The 19,147-nt window shown below is 41.2% G+C and overlaps 1 protein-coding gene across 1 annotated transcript in view; it reads left to right on the top strand.

Annotated features, from left to right (window-relative positions):
• The first annotated feature begins 223 nt into the window (after positions 1 to 223).
• Positions 224 to 19,147, top strand: part of TMTC4 (transmembrane O-mannosyltransferase targeting cadherins 4) — a 57,686-nt gene continuing 38,762 nt past the window's right edge. The window contains exons 1-5 of the mRNA XM_065638976.1: positions 224 to 305; positions 2,667 to 2,882; positions 7,781 to 7,896; positions 10,033 to 10,249; positions 14,028 to 14,115. Of these exons, the coding sequence (XP_065495048.1) occupies positions 2,721 to 2,882; positions 7,781 to 7,896; positions 10,033 to 10,249; positions 14,028 to 14,115 (583 nt within the window). The 5' untranslated portion in view covers positions 224 to 305; positions 2,667 to 2,720. The remainder of the gene's footprint in view (positions 306 to 2,666; positions 2,883 to 7,780; positions 7,897 to 10,032; positions 10,250 to 14,027; positions 14,116 to 19,147) is intronic.

The following is a 19,147-nucleotide window of genomic DNA, read 5'->3' on the forward strand; positions in this document are numbered from 1 at the left end:
TTCGGGGCGGAGGGGCACGACTCGCACCAGCCCCACTGCGACCGCAAGTGATCTCCTCGCTCCGCTTCCTCGGCCCGGCCTGCCCCGCGTCACCGCCACCGCCACCAATGGACGCGCGGAGCTGCCCCGGGTGGGCGGGGAGAAGGAGGGGTGGGACGGCGAGCAGCCAATGAGCTCTGAGAATGTTTCCCGGAGGCGAAGCCGCCGCGGCCCCTCCCCCGCCGGCCGCTCCGGCTGGGCGCTCGCCGGGCGGGAGAGTTTCGCACCCGGGTGGGAGATGCCGCGCGGGCTCCTTCTCCTCACAGGTGACGCCGCGCGGGGCTGCGCCGGGCGCGGGAGGACTTGTCCTGGCCCCGTTCGCTGGCGGGAGCGCTGGCGGAACCGGCCCAGACGAACCGGGGCGGGGGGCGGGTGCGGCGATGGGGCTGAGGGCCGGGCCGGGACGGGGCGCGATGCCCCAATCGGCGGGGCCGGCGCCGCCGCCAGGACAAAAGGGGAGCGGCGAGTGGGTCAGGGCCGCAGCGAAACTCCTGGCGGGGCTCGCCTGCCTGCCCCGCAGCCTCGTCCCTGCCTCCCTCCCTCTCTCCCTCCCTCTCTCCCTCCCTCCCTCTTTGCCCGCCCGCCGCTGCCCTGCCGGGCGCGCTCCTTCCCCGGCACCGCCCGCCGGGCGCTCGGGACGGCCTCAAGTTTGCAAAGCTCCTTGTGACCCTCGGTGCTCGCCGTGGGGTCGGACAGGGGGGACGGGAACGGGGACGAGCCTCCCCGCGGCGCCGGTTCTCTCCGGCGGGACCCATGGCGCCGCAGCCGTGCCCCCCACACCCCCGCCCCGGGGGTGTCCGCAGGGGGTCGGTGCCGGGGGGCGGGGGTGCTCTCAGGGGGGTCGGCTCGGGCTCCGCTGTCCCTGGTGAGGGCGGTGGCGGTGAGGTGGCGCCCTCCCTGCCGCTGCTCGGCACCGGGAGAGCCCTTGGGGCCGGCGCTCGGAGGGGCGTGCGCGGGGGTCGCGGTCCGTCGTGGGCGCTCGGACCGGCTCGGGGGTTAACGCGATGCCCGGGTAGGGGAGCCCCCACCGGCCTGGCCTGCTCGCCAGCACCGCGAGGGAAGGGCTGCCGGCAGATGCAAATCAGAGAAATAGAACAAGCGTAATGGGAGAAACTTTCTGGGCAAAACGAATTTTGAGCAAATATTTGAATTGGGTAGCGGGCACCGATGCTGAATCTGGGCTGTTACGAGCAATGCAATACACTTCCATCTGACTGACAGCCTTGCTTTTAGTTTTTGGTTTTGTCAAACTAAAATCACAAAAGTGAATTGCTTTGGAAAAAAGGTTTTGCTCTTCAAGTGGCTGATCTGCTTTGCTCTGCTAAGGATTATCATTCTCAGGTTGCACAGCTCGATGTTACCGACTTTATCTGAATTTGGGAGCACTGTTATATAATCCCCCAAAAGAGAAGGGGCACTGGTGTGACAGGGAGTGCTCTCTGTCCGTGTGCATGTGTGTGTACAGAGGTAGGGAATATGTGGAGTCTGGAATTCAGCATTGCAAACAGAGAGCTACAAAGCAGTTGCCTTAGCAGCTCTGTTCATCAGTCTGTTCAAGAAGCAGAATGACTATAGCTTTTTCCTAGATCGTATGAAGACGTTACACACAATGATTTAAAAAGCCAATAAATAAGAATAAAGTGTGAAGCTGGGCATCTGTGTGTGCCTATGATTCTTGGGGCTTACAAATAAAAACTTTATATTCTGCCCTGCTTTTACTGTAGTTTTCCATTTGTAACCTCCTCCTCCTGCCATTTATAGCAGCACTTGATAATAAGAGCACCACAGAGGCAGAGTAGCACTCCAGGCAGGGGGCTGGCTTTGGAGCATCAGAAGAGACCCTTCCAAGTAAAGGTGGCTCATGGGTAAACCTCCAGCCTCAGTATCTCCACACTGATGTATCACTCAGCGCAGTTGGGTTACATGGTCTTTTTCATCTCCCTCAACAACCTCATAAGCCCATGAGTACAGCAGTGGAATTTAGCCTGTACTGTGCTTGTGGGGTGCAGAGTGATCTAGTGAACACTACTTGGGTCTTAGTTGTATGTGTCTTGTCTCATTGTTTGAATTGTTGAGATTTAGGGCCTAGTCCGTTAACTGCTGTTTGTATATGTCTACCTGTGATGTTTGTGTGAATTCCCTGTGGGCTATGTGCAAGACTAGGTCCTTTAATCTGATTAACAGGAAAGAGCTGAGCTCTTTTTGCTATTGATATTTGGTTTTCATACTCAGAAGGAAATTCTAGTGCTTATCATTCTCTTAAGAACTTTATATATGTGTAACAGTCCCTGTGATGTGCCTATTATACTTGAAAAGAATAGTAAGAAAGAGAAAAATAGTGATTTGCTCAAGGTTTTAGAACTTACCTGTGCCAAAGCTTTAACTTAAAATCTAAAATTTTTTTTGCTTTATCTCTTTGCTCTGACCATGAGAAACTGTGCTGTTCTTCCACATCTGAAGTACAAAATTATGTTTAGATATGTTCCAGTAATTACGAAACACACTGAGAGTAAATTAGTTAGGTTGCATGAAACTTCATTGTTGTCTCCCAAGCCAATTCTCCATTTTAAAATTCTTTTTTAAGTGAAATGCAACTATAACTGTGCATTTTTATGTGTTTCTTTCAGATTTGCAACCAACATAATGCTGAAGTTCCCAACTTGGAACAAGCACTTCACAGAATGGCACAAACAGAACCTAATCTGGACCATGACATATCATGGTTGCTCCTTCCATCATACTGGGCTAAAATGGTTGTGGCATTAATTTCCTTCCTCTGTTTTGCTAACAGCTATGATGGAGATTTTGTCTTTGATGATTCTGAAGCCATCATCAATAATAAGGTTTGTATCTCTTCTTTCCCTCCGTGCACTTTGACAGAAATGGTCGTAGGAGAAGGAATCATGAGAACATTTGATCTTAGTACGCCCAAAATATTCATCCTAGTAAAGAACTTCCTTCTGATATTCCTGTTTCTTTTTTTTTTTTAACTTCACTTCTCTGGTTTGTTTTATTGTTTGTTTGTTTGTTTTTTTTAAAGTAAGCCTTATTTAAGGTCAACAAACAAGCAGTACGGCAGTGTTCTACCAAAAAGCTAGAAGCATAAGTGTGCTTAACAAAATCTTATTCCTAAAGCTATTTTAATAACATGACTTGGGTTCTAATGCATAAACAAAAGAGTGAACAAATTAAACAGGTTTTGTTTTGTTTTTTTTCTTCAGAATGTGTCCCCTTTCATTCTTTTGCAAGTGAGGTGCTCTGCTTAACAAGTGTTGATGTCTGATCAAGAAGGGGCTCTTTTTGCCATGTCAAGTGGATTTTGTCTGTTTGTTATCTAGGAAAGCATTATCTAGAGCTGCAGCAAATTTGGACATGATGTTTAGTAGCGCTCATTCGCAGGGTACCTGTACATCAAAACTGCCTATAGATCTAATTTTATGCTCATTTCCAAGTCAGCGAGAGTATGCAGTAGATGTTTCGAATACTCACTGATGTTAGTAAGAGATTTTTTCATTATATTCTCAGGGTGACAGATGAATAAGCCAAATGAATAAACTTACCTTTGGTTACAAGGCACATAATGCATCACTAAGCAATTGTAGAGTGCAGGGGTTCTCCAGCTGTGGTTTATGCTATGAAAATGTTAACAGGAGCAAGGAAAGCATCCTTTTCCTGTGTTTCTTTCCCACTTAATATTCCTGTGACAAAAGTATTTTTTTGAAATAGAGGCAGGGTATTCTTGTGCTGTATTTTAAAATGGATCATACATGCAGTGAACAGTCCTTGAAATACTTAGAAATTAACATGTGACTCAAACCTCTAGCTGAAGTTCTTTTGACTTCGAGGAGTTGAGTGTCTGCACTTGCTGAGACACTTCATAGATTCACATGTAGCAGTTAGTGAGCCTGTGCTCATGGGTGAGTCTTGCTGTTACTCAGCAGCTCTTACGCTCTTCTGGAAGGTACTTGTTAAATGTTTGGAAAGAGAAACACAGAATAAAAAGAATCACCCACATCTGTTGCTTCTATTTTCCTGAAGCCATGGGGATACAGGGAGGATAATCTAGAGACTCACACTGCTAGAAGAACACAACTCACTTTTTTTTGCATTGCACAAGATTTAGAGGCAAATTACCACAATGTGGCTTTTAGAATCCCACAGAATTAGTTGTTTCCTTAGACAAATTTATATTGTGTAACTCATCATACCTTGAGTTATAAATATATGGGGGAAAATACAGCTGACAAATTGGAAATAAATCTCAAAGCATCTAAGAGAATACTATAAACAAATTAAGAACCTACAGTGATTTATTTGTTATTTTTTAAGAAGCATTATATTTTAAATTACACAGCTCCTGGCAATATTTCATTCTGCAAAGTTTTATTTGGGGTGCAATTACAGTATTTTAACTTCCTGAAAGAACAAGCAAAAGACTTATGTTGAAACAAGGCAGGTTGTTATGCATGTGTGCAATTTCTACACTTGTAATCTTTATCCATTTCTTTTAGTTTTTGCTTTCAAAATGCTTCGGCTTATCTATGCAACATAACAACCTGCAACAGGATTATAGCTGTTGGCGATGCTGAGAAATTCAACCGACTGCTTAAATAGATTCATTTATACCTAGTCTGTATGTTTGAAAGACCATGAGGCTTATTCTATTTTTTGCATCAAAATCCTCTATTATTCCCTAGAAATTAAATGAGATTTTTGTGACAGTATCATTTTAATACAGGGGTCATATGAATATATGGAAATACAAAATCCACAAGAAAAATGCAGACAATGAGTTTACCAGTTTAATCACTGTACTAGTATTTTCTTGGGTACCACACAGTGATCTTTTTGTTAATTTCCTAGCTCTCACCGCCACCCCAATCTTTCACTTATTCTTTTTTAGTGAAAGATACACTGTTAGTTGACCCCTATGCCTACCACATCATGGAACATTCTATCATTAGGTTTTATTTGGGTTCAAGGCTGTTTTCCAGATGCTTTCTTGTCATTTTTAGGAGCATTTTAACTGGTACACAGCAGTTACTTTTGTCTTTATTTACTGGCCTGGCAAGACAAACAATTGGATTAGGAGGAGCTTCAGACACAATGCACCATTTCCATAAGTCTTTATACAGAAAAACTGACCTTTCTTCAAGTATTGAACTCTTCTGTCTGTAAACTGCTGCTAATCAAATATTTAGAGATTCTTTGGTATCTACTTTCAGTTCTTATAGAGAAAATCATACTTAACTTTTAAACGGCTGTGTCTCTTAAAGCAAACCATTCCTATTTTAGGGTAAGTCCAAGGAGTGGGAAAATGAATGTAAATTACTTTCTCTCACAGAACTTGGATACAAAAGCAAGATACATGACTGAAGATTTCTAGGTCATATGGAAGTGTAATCACTAAGTAATTCCATGCATTCAGCTTTTCCTGCATTCTTCCTGTGGAAGACAAAAGAAGACTGATTCTACAGGAAAGGGAAATCTAGCCTTGCACATCTCAAATATATCTCCCATCTCAAGTTATTGAGGACCATCTGTGACACAGAAGGCATACTTTTAAAATTTTAATACTAAAAAAAGTCTTCTCATAGTCTCTCTCTTTGGCAAATGTACATAAGGAGCTGTGTCGTCGGTTGAGAAAACAGTCTGAGGGCCACAGTGCTCGCTGTGTCCCCTGCAGAGTGTAAAGACCTCAATAGGTATTGGTGTACAACCCAGTCACAACTTGCCCCTGGAAAAGTAGGCCATATTGATTGATGTAGTGGGCTGCTGGCTGAGTGCACTCCTGCTCTGAGAGTCAAATTATGACCTTTAGGGTTTGTGCGTACCAGTGAGGAACAGAACAGGAATTCAAGATTGCCATCCTGGGAGAAGAAAGAAATTTGTAGCTGTTGTTTGGCAGTAGAAACATCTGTGAGAGAGTGAAGGAACTTTGCACCTTTGTAATTCTTAAGCCCAATAGGATTCCCTGTGAGTCTGGATTTCTTACGATTGTCCCTGAGAATGCCTTAATTTACAGCTGCAATGTAGGACTTTCAAAGACTCCAGCGTTAGCCCTGCTGTCTTTTCCGTGTATTGATTAGTAAGCTATTAGAGAGTGCTTCACTTCATTTGACAGCGTGCTAGGATTTTTAGCCTACTTCTACTTGCTATTTTTTTTTGCCATGTTGCCTAATATTGGCCAAACTTGATCAAGTGGTAGAAATAAATCTCATCCTTGATTTTTGGATGGGTGAGAGTCAGAATATGTTGAGAGAAAAGCAAGGAAAACTGGATTGTTTTAAGTTTAGTAGCAGCCAGTGAGTGTGGCCCAGATATTTGGCTGTACCTTGGGACTAGCAGTGGTATGTATTCTCTCCTGCCTTGTTGGCAGGCCACCAGTGTCAGCTAAGGATGAGATGGAAGGTACTGGAAACCACGGGAGGTGCTCAAGATATTGTAGAGGCAAGTGAGATGGTAGCAGCATTTGAGAGGAACTGGAGTTAGTAAACCAAGGGAATTGTGATGTGGGAATCTTGTAAGTATATTGAGATGTAGGAGTAGTAAGACAAAGGTCACCAGGCTTTGTAAGACCTTTCATGGTTTTAGCAACCTGGTTTGTCTGCTTACTTGTATTTGTATTGGCTTGTTAATCTGTTTTAGTTTGTTGGTCTCTTGAACAATTTCAGGGGAGAAAGCAAGGGTAGAGTAACCTGTGGTTGACTGCAGGTGTGATACCAGCACTCGTATGAAAGCTATTCATCACTAGTACAGTTTTGTTCTCAGGTTCTGTCTTAAGTGTATTTAACCTGCACATTTGCTGTAGCATAAACTGATATTTAATTGCCCCAGGGAAGTGGGAGAAGAGGGCCAAGTAGAAGATGAACATGTTAGTTTGAGCTGCCCAGCGTGTCCTCACAGAAAACCGAGGTGGATGTTGCCAAGGTCAATTTCTTCAAAAAGGTGGCTTCCTTATTTCTTCCTCTCCCAAGCATATGTTTTCCATTCAATAGTCTAGGATGTCTGGATTTTTTCATTATCAACATGGCTTAAAGATAAAAGGAAAGAGTAGACTTTTACTTTGCAGTGTTTTTTTAGTAGTCCCCTAGCCCACCACCAATTAAAATAATTCATTACTTTCTGTCTTCTGCTATTGATCTTTTAGACCAGTATATAGAGATTTTGATTTTTTGTTTCATGTATTAACATTTTTTTAAAAAAAGCTACTTCAATAGTGTCCTGTGTGAACTAAGGCTTCAAAAAGAGCTAATTGTTTTCTATCTTTGGTCTCTCTGCTTTCATGCTTTCATGAGTAGTTGTGCTACTGACACTGGTAGAAAAATAGTTGTTTGCAGCAGTTTGTGGTTGGCCTCCTTTCCAAGATAACCTAGACCTAACATCAAAGGCTTTTTACAAAACTATAAGGTAAAGGGTTTTTTTTTTTTTTAATGTGTTTCATATCTCAGCTATTGACCAGATTATCAACTGATGTGAATACTTATAGTTGTACAAAATTTCATGTAGCTGTGCCTGCTTACAGAATCCAAGCATCCTGGCCTTTACGATGACAGGCATCCAAGATGTGACCTTCATTGCAAACTTGGGTACCTTGTCAAATGTCAGTAGGGAGCCAACAAAACACATGCTATGTCAGTGTTAGCGTGAGTTTGTACTAGTTAGAACTTGTTTGTGTTTTAGCTGCTTTGAACAAAGCAGAAATGTTAAGAATCTGATAATTTATCATGTTTTCTTTTAGGACCTCAGGGCAGAAACCCCACTTGGTGACCTGTGGCATCATGACTTTTGGGGTAGCAAACTCAGCAGCAATACCAGTCATAAATCATATCGACCACTAACTGTCCTAACTTTCAGGTGAGACTTCGTTTTTGCTCAAGGTCTGGATTCTTTTAGCACATATTGTCTCGATTATAGGGAGGAGGCAACAGAAAAGGAGAGAGACAAAGTATCTGGAGTGTAATTGGATACCTTCCCTGAATATGATTTTCCTGTTCACTACCTTAATCTCCAATTGAGTTTTAATTTTCAAATTGTTTCTTTCCCAAAGTATACATTATTGTGACATTCTGTATTTCAATTACTTTACAGAGATTACACCTTATGCTCTTATATACCTCGGTACTAGGGGCAGTATGGTTCAGTATGTAGGTCACATCATCAAAGAACTAGGAGGTGTACGTTCCCTTCACTTAGCCATGCTGCCGCTTATACTGCTATTGTAGTTTCTGTTCTCTGCTTTCCTAGTGACCTGTCAAATGATTTTTTTATAAATAGCATCAATCTACTGTGGCCTTTTGCCACTAGGTCACTGAATAGGCTTCCCAGCTCTTCCCCTTTGATATTCTAACTTTGAGTGTTTATGTGAGAATCTTACTGAGGTGTCTTGCTTGTATATATAACTTGCTGGTTTTCTCAAATAACTAAAGGTTTATGAGGATTACTTCTGTAGATACTTAGCTTATGTTTTTTGCACAAAAATTTGAGCAAGCAGTAGACCATGTAGAAATTTGGCACAGTAATGCCGAGAGTGTTTGAGGACTTGATCTTAAGCTTCTTTATTTTCCCCATGCAACTCAGTGTTGTGGATGGGGAACTGGCACTGGTTCTGCAGTTGTTTCCAGTCTAAGCCAGGAACTAGGTGATGGTGGAAGAAGTACCCCCACTCTTAGTCCTCATATTTAAGCAAAAACTTTGACTCTCAAGTACACTGTCAATGTTTTAAATACTTAGCACTGTGGCTTTCACTGTCTGTTGGGGTTTCTTCACATTTTCTTCAAGGAAAATATGCAACTGAATAGAATGTGTCGGTGTCTTAAACCTATTAAAGCTTTCAGTGCATTACACAGCACATGCTTTCCTTTCTTCTCAAGGTCTCTGTGGTATATTCCATCTGTAGTAACATCTTGGTTAGTTTAAAGAGCAAAGTGGGATACAGTCATTACTATATCTGAAAATATAGATAAGCATGTGGAGATGGTCCATAAAATGCTATTTTCACAAGTGAGAAATTTGTTTTCTTAATTTCCCTGAGCTCTGACTTTTATATGTATCACTTTTATAATAGGTTAGGCTTTTTAAATTGATTTCGCTTAAGCCAGATGCAGGCTGACCAAATTAACTGTATAAAATCCGCTATTCAAACTAAGTTTCCGTGTATCTCACTTACTGATAAAAGTATACAGATGATAACAAGAGGTTTCTCCCTTTTCTTCTCCCTCTCCATTTTACTACAGAGTTCCTATCTTGAATAGTGTTTTAGATTGAGTTTTCACTTAAACTTCGCTCTGGTTCCAATACTTGAATGAAACCTCTCTCTAACCAGTCTCACAAATTGTTACTAAGATGTGCTATCTGGCTTCTTTCTGGATTAATACTGGATTGTACCCAAATGGTTTCCATGTTGTCAGTCCAAGTGCTAGGATGTTTTTCAGCTAGGATGTTAGTGGAAATCATAGTCTCAGTGCATATTCGTTTCCTTACTCTGTGGATTTTATTAAAATTGTTTCTTCAGGTTGTTTTGGGACATAGTTTCTCTTAAGCTCAAGGGTATTCCCCTTATAGGTTGGGTTATTTATTCGTAGGACACTCCTGCTTTCCAGCATTGAAATTATGTTGCTGACTAAGAGTCAGTTCTAACTAGCCATAGGTATGATTAAAATAATAGCATTACCATATGTCTTTGGAGAGGATAAATATTATGCTGAATGCGGTATCCCATACAAATACCTTTGAGTAAAGACCAGGACATTTTTTCTAGGCTGCTGTGGTTGCTAAGTGCTGGTGGCAATACCATGCATGCTGGGGTTTGCTGGTACTTTTCAGCCTTTTTTTTTTCTTTTTTGTTTTTGATTTTGTGTGTGGGGGTGGATTTTGTTTGTTTGTTTTTGTGTGTGTGTCTAATATCTTGCTATGGAGTTGTTTAGGTTTTTCAGTTGCATATCTCAAACCACTGATGTAATTCCTAGCCTTAATGTTTTTGTTTCTATATAGAATTAATTACCTTTTTGCTGGAGGCTTCTACCCAGTTGGTTTCCATGTCATCAATATAATACTGCATTGTACTATCTCAGTGCTGATGGTTGATGTGTTCTCGATTTTATTGGGTGGACTGCAATTCACTAATAAAGGAAGAAGGCTAAACCTGGCTCCAAAGACATCTCTTCTAGCTGCTTTGCTGTTTGCTGCACATCCAGTGCACACCGAATGCGTAAGTACTAAAAATTAGCTCCAACGATTTATCTCGTAGAAGTTCTCAACCACCTTGACTAATTAGTTCTGACATAGCCTTGTAGTCTACACATTGCTTTTATATATTCGTAACACTTCTCTTGGCACATGTCTTACGAGAACAATCAAATGTTATGGTTAGTACGTCCGAAAGCTTGTAATTCCACAGGGCTGGACCTTATTAAGGAAGATAAATTAAATCATTTAAGTACAATAACTGAAGAAGGATAGCCCTAACCTACAGAGTTTCCTTAATTACTGGATTAAGAATTAATTACCAGAAACATTAGCTTATGAGCAGCCAAGGAAAATGGAAGATAAACTGAGTGCAAACGCATAACCACTTTTTATTTCCGTTTTCTTTGATTAAAAAAAACAAGGAGATGGAAAATTGGAGCAGAGGCATTTTATGAAATCTACCTGTGATTGTGTTAGAATACTGCATCCATTTTTGAACCCGTGTTACAAGGGGGACACTGGGAAAAATGCAGAGGGCTCAAAAGAGCCATGAAAATGATTAAAGGACTGGAAATCATCCTGTGTCATGAGAGATCAAACTCCACTGGTTTATATTTTTAATATGAAAGAGAAGATTAAAGGATTTTTTTATCACAGTCTGTAATTATGTACACGGGGAACACCAATTTGATAGTAGTGGTCCCTTTAATAGTGCAGACAACAGCATAACAGTGGCTGGAAGTTGAAGCTATAAAGATGCAGAATAGAAACATAGCACATGCATAGCAACCAATTAAAATACCTGACCAAAGGTCGAAGTCCTTGTGTGGAAATTCTAGTGAAGAAGAGGTGGTTTTCTTAAAAAGCTCTTTTTCTCCCATAGCTAAGAAAATCTTATGGCCTTATGCTGGTGTGCCTGCTGCGTGTGGTCCCCGATTTACTGATCTTTTAGTAATGAATAAATGAAATATAAAATAATCAAAATGCAGGAATCATTTTTTTTCAGAACTTGGAAGGACTGAGCTACTGAAACAGTACTAACTTAAAATTTGATCTTTGTGCTAGTAATGAACTTTGAATCCTCAGTGCATCTTATTCTATATACATGGCACTGATTTTTCATTTATTCGCAATATGCCACGGTTTGGGCTTTTTTCATTTGCTTTGCACATGATTGATGGGGAAGAGGTTATGGAAAGCTATACCTCTTAGGTGACTGGGGACCCTGCATGTATTGGAAAACTAGAGGTGGTGAAAAGTTATGTATTAGCAGTTTGGCACCTTGACAGTGTGGCTAAAACATCCTGCCAATCATTCTCCGGTGTTTGCTTGCCTGCAGAATAGCACATTGTGCTAGTGTCAGAAGGGCCCCCAGTATTTGTTCTCCAAAACCAGTTCTAGATGTCAAAATGAAAAGCAGAAAAAGTCTTCAGTGCTTTTGATGGTCTGATATGTAAAGAGAAATCTTACTTGAGTCTTAACTTTGTAATAGGCTTACTATTGACTCCTTTATCAATATCCATAATTATATTCTTCATTCCGTTTGACTCTAAAAATTTATTTAAATCAGCAGGCAAATGTTAATAAGACCCTGTTCATGTCAAATAAATTACAAATGATGTGGTCTGCTTGCATGTGTGAGGTTTGAAGACTTGCATATGCTTTGGGCAAACACTGGCAGAGGAGGAAGTGGCATTCTTACATACCGTGTCTCTTCTAATCATTTACACAGTGAATAATAGATCTTGCAGCACTGTAGCAGTCATGATACTGCTATGGTTCTAGCATGAATGTGTGTCAGGCATCATCTCCTCAAAAAGCATTTCTCATGATTTTAAAGCTGTGAGTTTTAAGCGTCATGACATTCTGGTTTTGAGATGAGATGACATATTTTGACAAAAAATTGTGAAGATTCTGTCTGTTTGCTGCTTTGGATTTTGGTATATACAGCACAAAACAAACTGTCATGTAAAACAGATCTTGAAAAGTTTAATGCTTTCAGTACCTATGTAAGAAAAACATCTGTCATTATCATTTTTCTACCTACAAGTAAACACTTGTGGTGTGGTTCCCTCTTCTAAAAATGCTTATTCTTTGTAACACTTGAGTGATGAAATACTAAATGAAACGTGGATGTAAGAATATTCCTAATACTTATTTAAAACTGTATTTTTTTTTAGTTTACCTTGTTACCAGGGGCTATGGGCCTGATCCTGCATTTGAGATAACATTGTACTACTGGATTAATCTGAGGCCCTATGTGTTATTAGCCCCTTAATCTCTTTGTTGTAACAAGTTGGCATTTACTTTCAAAACTGTCTCAGTTCACCTTTACTTTTAGCTCATTAGCTGAGCACAGCTGCTGAAACAGAATGACACTTCATTGTTATAACCTTTCAAAGCACCCCACAGCTATTGAGTTAATTCTTGTAATTCCTCTATAAGATAGAAAAAGACACAGAGAAGTTAGGTGCATGGCTTTGGATAAATCAATAAGTTTTTCTCACCCGAATTTGGGAGTCCAACAGTTTCTCCTTTTATGGTGCTCAAGTGAAGCTGAGGGTCAAGTGGGAGAGAATCTCTTCAGTGGATTCAGTCCTACTCTCATACTTCTACACTTCTCTTTCTCTCTCTGATGTTTTCTAAGAGAGAGTCAGCAGGTACCTTAAAACAAAATGAAGATACAATTTACCTTTTTACTTTCCTCTCTCCGTTCCACTCACAAAATGGGACAACTGGTGTACTACACAAGAAGCAAAGTTTCTGCTTTTCTCTCTGAACCATCATCTCAAAAAGTGCATTAAAAAAACCTCCAAACCCGTAGTTGTTCTGCCCTGTTTCAGAAAGGCCTCTGTGTACATCTTCTCCTGGAAAGATGGAACCCAGAACTCCAGGAAGTAGAGCTAGACTGAAAACAAAGGGGTGTTTCCATGATCCTTGTGTATGTTCTAGTGAGGTCCTAACATCAGGGCCTTATACAGTCCCCTGCCACCCCCCTGTGTCATGATTTCCACAAAAAATTCATGATGTATCCTGACACTTGTGTAATTGAAGAATGAAGATCCAAAAATATGTCATGCTTTGTCTCAGCAAGTTATTGTAAATACAGTTTAAGGGCTCAAACCAAAGCTCATTGATGGCCCTGAGAATGCTCTTGATTAAATAGGTTGGCACAGATCTGGAGTACAGAGGTCCTAGAATGTGCTTCTCATTTTCTTTTGCATTAGTACAGCTTCTGTTACAAGATACAGTTGGAGGTAGCTCTAATGCAATCAATTAAGATAACAAAAAAAAAGACACTGCAAGAGGGAGGATTTTTTTTTCCGATTCTGCAGGGTGGAAGCTATTTGTCCATTCTGAGTGTTCAGACTGTAATCTGAAGGCTGGCTTGTCTTCTGAAAGCGGACAGTCTTGATTTACATTTCAGCAGAGCTGCCAGTTTTGTTGGGGTTCAGGATGTTTGCTGAGAGTTCTACTGAAAGGCAACCTCATAAAAAAAACAGATGGAGTGGGGCAGAGTCTACATTTTCTTATGCAGATCCTTTGTTTCTTAAAACAGCAGTTTTTCATAAATTAAAGCCAAATAATGTACTTAGTTCATACTAAGCAATACCCAATCAAAATTAGGATGTGGCTTAGAAAACTGACTATCACTAATCCAGTAAACCAGGTTAAAAAAAAAGTGATACAGCAGTATTCTTTTATGCATTTCACTTTGTATATGTGTGTGCACCTTCATCTCAGGTTTTCTAAGAATAAAATCTGTTAATCTGAAACTTTTTTCTTTTTTTTTTTTTAAGGTTGCTGGGATTGTTGGCAGAGCAGACCTCCTGTGTGCCCTGTTCTTTTTGTTGTCATTCCTTGGATACTGTAAAGCATTTAAAGAAAGTAAGCATTCTGTTTGCCCCTTTAATTTTATATTGTGTATATTTTCTTCATTCATACATTTCAGTGGAGTATAGCAATACTAAAAATATTGACTTTATGTGGTTTGAATGTATTAATGTTTATACCTTCATAAAATAGTAAAAAAAAAATCTGCTTTAGCAGATATTAATTGTTAGATCTGGAAGTGTTGCTATCTCTAATTCCTGTTAAACACTAAGAATTTATTTTAAGAAAAATCTATTTTGTAACAGGCTTATTTGTTAAATGTTTTATTGTTCAGAAGCATGAAAAAATATTTCAATACGTATTTTAGAAATAAATCAAACCTATAAATGTATATTCTTAAATATTTTAGTACACTTTATGCCACTGTGCTGGGATGTCTTAAATGGGAACAAACTTTAGGAACCTTACTTGTATTTTTAATGAATTGGAAAGAATTATTCATATGAGTAAGCCCTCTCAATTCCTGCAATATGCAAGTGTTGGCATATGCGTACTGAATGTAGTATTACTCAGAGTTTTTGTAAGACAGCTGTATTTAACATGAGTAACTCCTTCGTAGATTTTTTTTTTTTCAAATGAGCTTTTAGGTCTGTTGTGTTATTTGATCTGGATGCAAGCTGGCAGTTCACATACAGTTGTGGAAAAATTATCTTGGGGCTCTATTAAATAAACACATAAGAATACATCAATTCATTATTATGAAAAACTATACAAGGCATGCAATCTGGTATCTGCATGTGTACCACCACAAGAAATATGGGAATCATTTGGTGAACCCACAAAGAGCTGTGTTGTGAAGAGCTTGTGTAATGTCAGTTCAATAGGCAGGGCCTTTAATGCTTTAGCAGAGTTGACTGTATTACAGAGGTACCTTAGCTGACTGAGAATGATGTAGCTTAACAGCATAATCATGGATGGCATCATAGAACTTAGTGCAGGCTGAGGCGGGTAAGTTAGTCCGCAGTGAGCTCTAAGATGTTGTGAATAGCTCCTGCTAATTGAGTTTAGATTGTTTAGAACTATTTTGCAAATCTCTACAGCTGGTATCATAAGTTTAACTTAGTCTTTGCCACTTCAAATGATACTTCTGGTGATTCCTGTTCACTTCTGATATTTTTTTCTCCCCTTTGAGTTGGTTTCATTTCTTTCAACTGAATTAATAATTTCTTGATGAAAATTGGCCTTTGGATCTTGCTTGCTCATTTATTCTCTTCTCACCTATTTTACTGAGTGATTGTGCTTTGATGTTTCTTCTGTTAGTGCCAGAGTAAATTAGACAAAGCAAAATATTGGCTACGTGCTTTCCAGTTTGTAGGTACAGGTACCTGTATGAGAGAGATAACAATCTTTCCTTGGAGAACTCAAGAGCCAGATTCTTAGGATGACCATTAGAGACTTTTATAGGTCTCTGTAGTTATTTTGTTATGGAGGACATCTCAGGAATGATTAAGAATGTGATGTGTACTGTGGTTAGGGATATTTCGAGTGCTTGTACAACTTGAGAAAGCCAATTTGATAGCTTTTAGAAGTCAGTGTCATTTTAATAGTGTTCTTGTACTGAAGTTCTTGTCATTGATACCAAAGAAGGAAAATGTTGTGAAGACAAGATACTAAGCAGCTCTTAATATTTTTTATTGGACATTACATCATAATAATGTCAGAGCTAAGTCTCTTAAGCAGATTTGCCAAGGAGAACTACAGTCTGCCAGCATAGTTGTGCCTTTTGTCTTTCAGAGCAATTTTCAGTCATCGTCACCTTCACTGCCTGCTTTTCCCTCAGTGACTTCTTAAAGAAATTTAGGCTTTATTTGTACTCAGGAATTTGTATCAAAGTTACATACTTGAGTCTCTCCCAACAAGTTTCCTCATTTTGGGTCGCTTGGTGAAAATTTTGGGTTCTTGCAGATCCTATCTGGCATGTCCTAAATAAGCAAGTGAAAAGTTATTTCCAGCACTGTAGGGAGTACTAATAAGTTCTTTAGCAGATCTTCCATGGGGCCCGAAGGGAGCCCAAGCTTCAGAGTATTTCTTTCCTTGGAACCTTACATAACTTGCTGCAGGCTGATGAGCAATGTGCTGAAAACCAGACATTTCAGAATCAAGATTTCAGGTCAGAATGGTTCTGGTCTGAAAACTGATTTTTGAAACCCCTGGGTAAGATTCATTGCTCATCCTGGATGTGTCTTGCTGTGAAAATGTTTCATTTGTAAATAGAAAGATGGGTGAGATGGAATAGAATAGACTATTTCAGTTGGAAGGCGCTTAAAACAATCATATAGTCCAACTACCTGACCACTTCAAGGCTGACCAGTAGTTAGAGCATGTTATTGAGGGCATTGTCCAAATCCCTCTTACACACCGGCAGGCTTGGGGCATCAGCCACCTCTCTAGGAAGCCTGTTGCAGTGTTTGACCACCCTCTCGGTAAAGAAATGCTTCCTGATGTCCAGTCTAAACCTCTCCTGGTGCAGCTTTGAACCATTCCCACACGTCCTGTTGCTGTATCCCACAGAGAAGAGCTCAGCACCTCCCTCTCCACGTCCCCTCCTCAGGAAGCTGGAGAGAGCCATGAGGTCACCCCTCACCCTCCTTCTCTCCAAACTAGACAAGCCCGAAGTCCTCAGCTGCTCCTTGTAGGACATTCCTTCTGGCCTTTTCACCAGCTTTGTTGGCCTCCTCTGGGCACATTCAGGGACCTTCACACCCTTCTTAAATGGTTGGACCCAGAAGTGCACACAGTGCTCCAGATGAGGCTGCACCAACACTGAAATAAAGTGGGATAATTATCCCTTTTGACCACCTGGTGATGATCTGTTTGATGCATCCCAGGATGGGGTTTGTCCTCTTGGCTGCCAAGGCACAGGCTGCTGGCTCATGTTGACCCTCCTGTCGACCAGCACCCCAGATCCCTTTCTGCAGGGCTGCTCTCCAGCCACTCCTCTCCCAATCCTTACTTGTGCCCAGTGTTACTCCATCCTAGGTGCAGAATCTGGCATTTGGACTTGTTAAATCTCATCCCATTAATCATAGCCCAGTGCTCCAATCTAGATCCCTCTGCAAGGCCTCCTGTCCCTCTAGAGAGTCAACAGCACCTCCCAGTTTGGTATCATCAGAAAACTTGCTTGTGGTGCATTCAACTCCTGCATCCAGATTGTTGATAAATACATTGAACAGAACTGGCCCTAAGACTGAGCCCTGAGGAACTCTGCTGGTGACCCGTTGCCAGCCAGATATAGCCTCCTTCACTACAACCCTTTGAGCTCTGCCCTGCAGCCAGTTCTTCACCCCGTGCACCATGAACCTGCTCATCCCACAGGTGGACAATTTGTCCAGAAGGATGCAGTGAGGGACACTATCAAAGCCTTACCAAAATTGAGAAAAACTATACCCACCTCCTTCCCCTCATCCATGAGGCAGGTGACCATGTTGCAGAAAGATATCAGAGTAGTTAAACAGGACTTTCCCTTTGTGACCCCATGTTGACTGTGCCTGATGTTTGCACTGTTCTTTAAACGTCTTTCAATAGTACCCAGTATAATCTTCTCCATAATTTTTCCGGGAACTGGGGTTAGACTAACAGGTCTGTAGTTCCCTGGGTCTTCTCTTACACCTTTTTTGTAGAGTGGAATAACACTGGCTAGCTTCCAGTCAGCAGGTACCTCCCCAGACTCCCAAGCCCTTTGGGAGATGATCAAGAGAGGTCCTGCCATAACTTTCACTAGCTTCTTCAGTACTCTGACGTGAATCCCAGGTTGTCTCCACCACCAGTATCCCTACAAACTCGAGTTCCAGCCTCATAAGTGAGCTGCGTTTCACCTTGTGTCCATTATGTATGTGATGGTCTCAGGCTTTGCTGTCTGAACCTTCAGGAGGTTTCCCTACTTTGTCACCTTAAGCATCTAACTTGGGCATGCAATTTAAAAGCCTAGTCCAACAACTTAAAGCAGAATTAGCTTCATAGATTAGATTGCTTGGGGCCTTAGCCAGCTGAGTTGCAAAAATCTTCAAGGATGGCAGAGGGGCACCACATGACCAGTTTGCCTCAGCCTCTTTTCCTATGTTATATTTTTCAGCCTCCTAACCATCTTAGTGGTTCTTTACTGGACTTCCAGATTGTTGATAGGTTTCTTGTGTTGGACACCACATGGAACACAGTACTCCTCATGTGGCCTCATAAGAGCTAGGCAGAGATGAACAACCACTTTCACTGACCTGCTACCCTGTTTCCCTGAAAATAGGGCTTACCCCAAAAATAAGCCCTAGCATGATTTTTCAGGATTTTTGAGGATGCTTGAAATAGGAGCCCTACTCCAAAAATAAGCCCTAGTTACAGTTCATAAGAGAGTCAATTTAAGTAGTGTCCAGGCAGCTATACATGTGAAAAAGTAATACGTTTTGGAGCAAAAATTAATATAAGACCCTGTCTTATTTTTTGGGAAACAGGGTAGGTATGCTGTAGCTAGTACAGCCCAGTGTCTATTTAAGCTTTTTCATTGCTGCAGAGGTGTACTACTGACTCATCTCAAGCTTGTCAATGAGGAACTCCAGATCTTTTCCTGCAGAGCTGCTGCCTAGGCTGTCCCCAGCCTGGACTGTTGCATGGTGCTGTATTTTGTTTTCATGAGGCTTCTGTCAGCCTATTCCTCCAGCTTGTCATGGTCCCTCCGAATGCCAGTCCTGTTCTCAACTGTACACCTATGTAATCTAGCTGAGCCCCACCAGGCACCAGTTTTACTTTCTGCCCTTGTTATGATTTGTTTCCTTTGGGAGGGGAGGCTGGTCCAGCCCATCAGGCAGCTGTTAGAACATTAGTGTCTGTAGAAGAAAGGGTAGCGTCAGTATTGGAAAGGGCAGCTACAAAGACAATAGAGGCTTTTTCTTCACAATGAGCCACGTAGAGAAGACAAGGGGCAATGGGTATAAGTTGCACTGGCACAGGTTTCACCTTGATATAAGAAAGACATTCTTTTACAGTGAGAGCAATCAATCACTGGAACCACCTCTCCAGAGATGTGGCAGAGTCCTCA

This window comes from Caloenas nicobarica, chromosome 1 (genome assembly GCF_036013445.1).
Source record: "Caloenas nicobarica isolate bCalNic1 chromosome 1, bCalNic1.hap1, whole genome shotgun sequence".
NCBI classification, from domain to species: domain Eukaryota; kingdom Metazoa; phylum Chordata; class Aves; order Columbiformes; family Columbidae; genus Caloenas; species Caloenas nicobarica.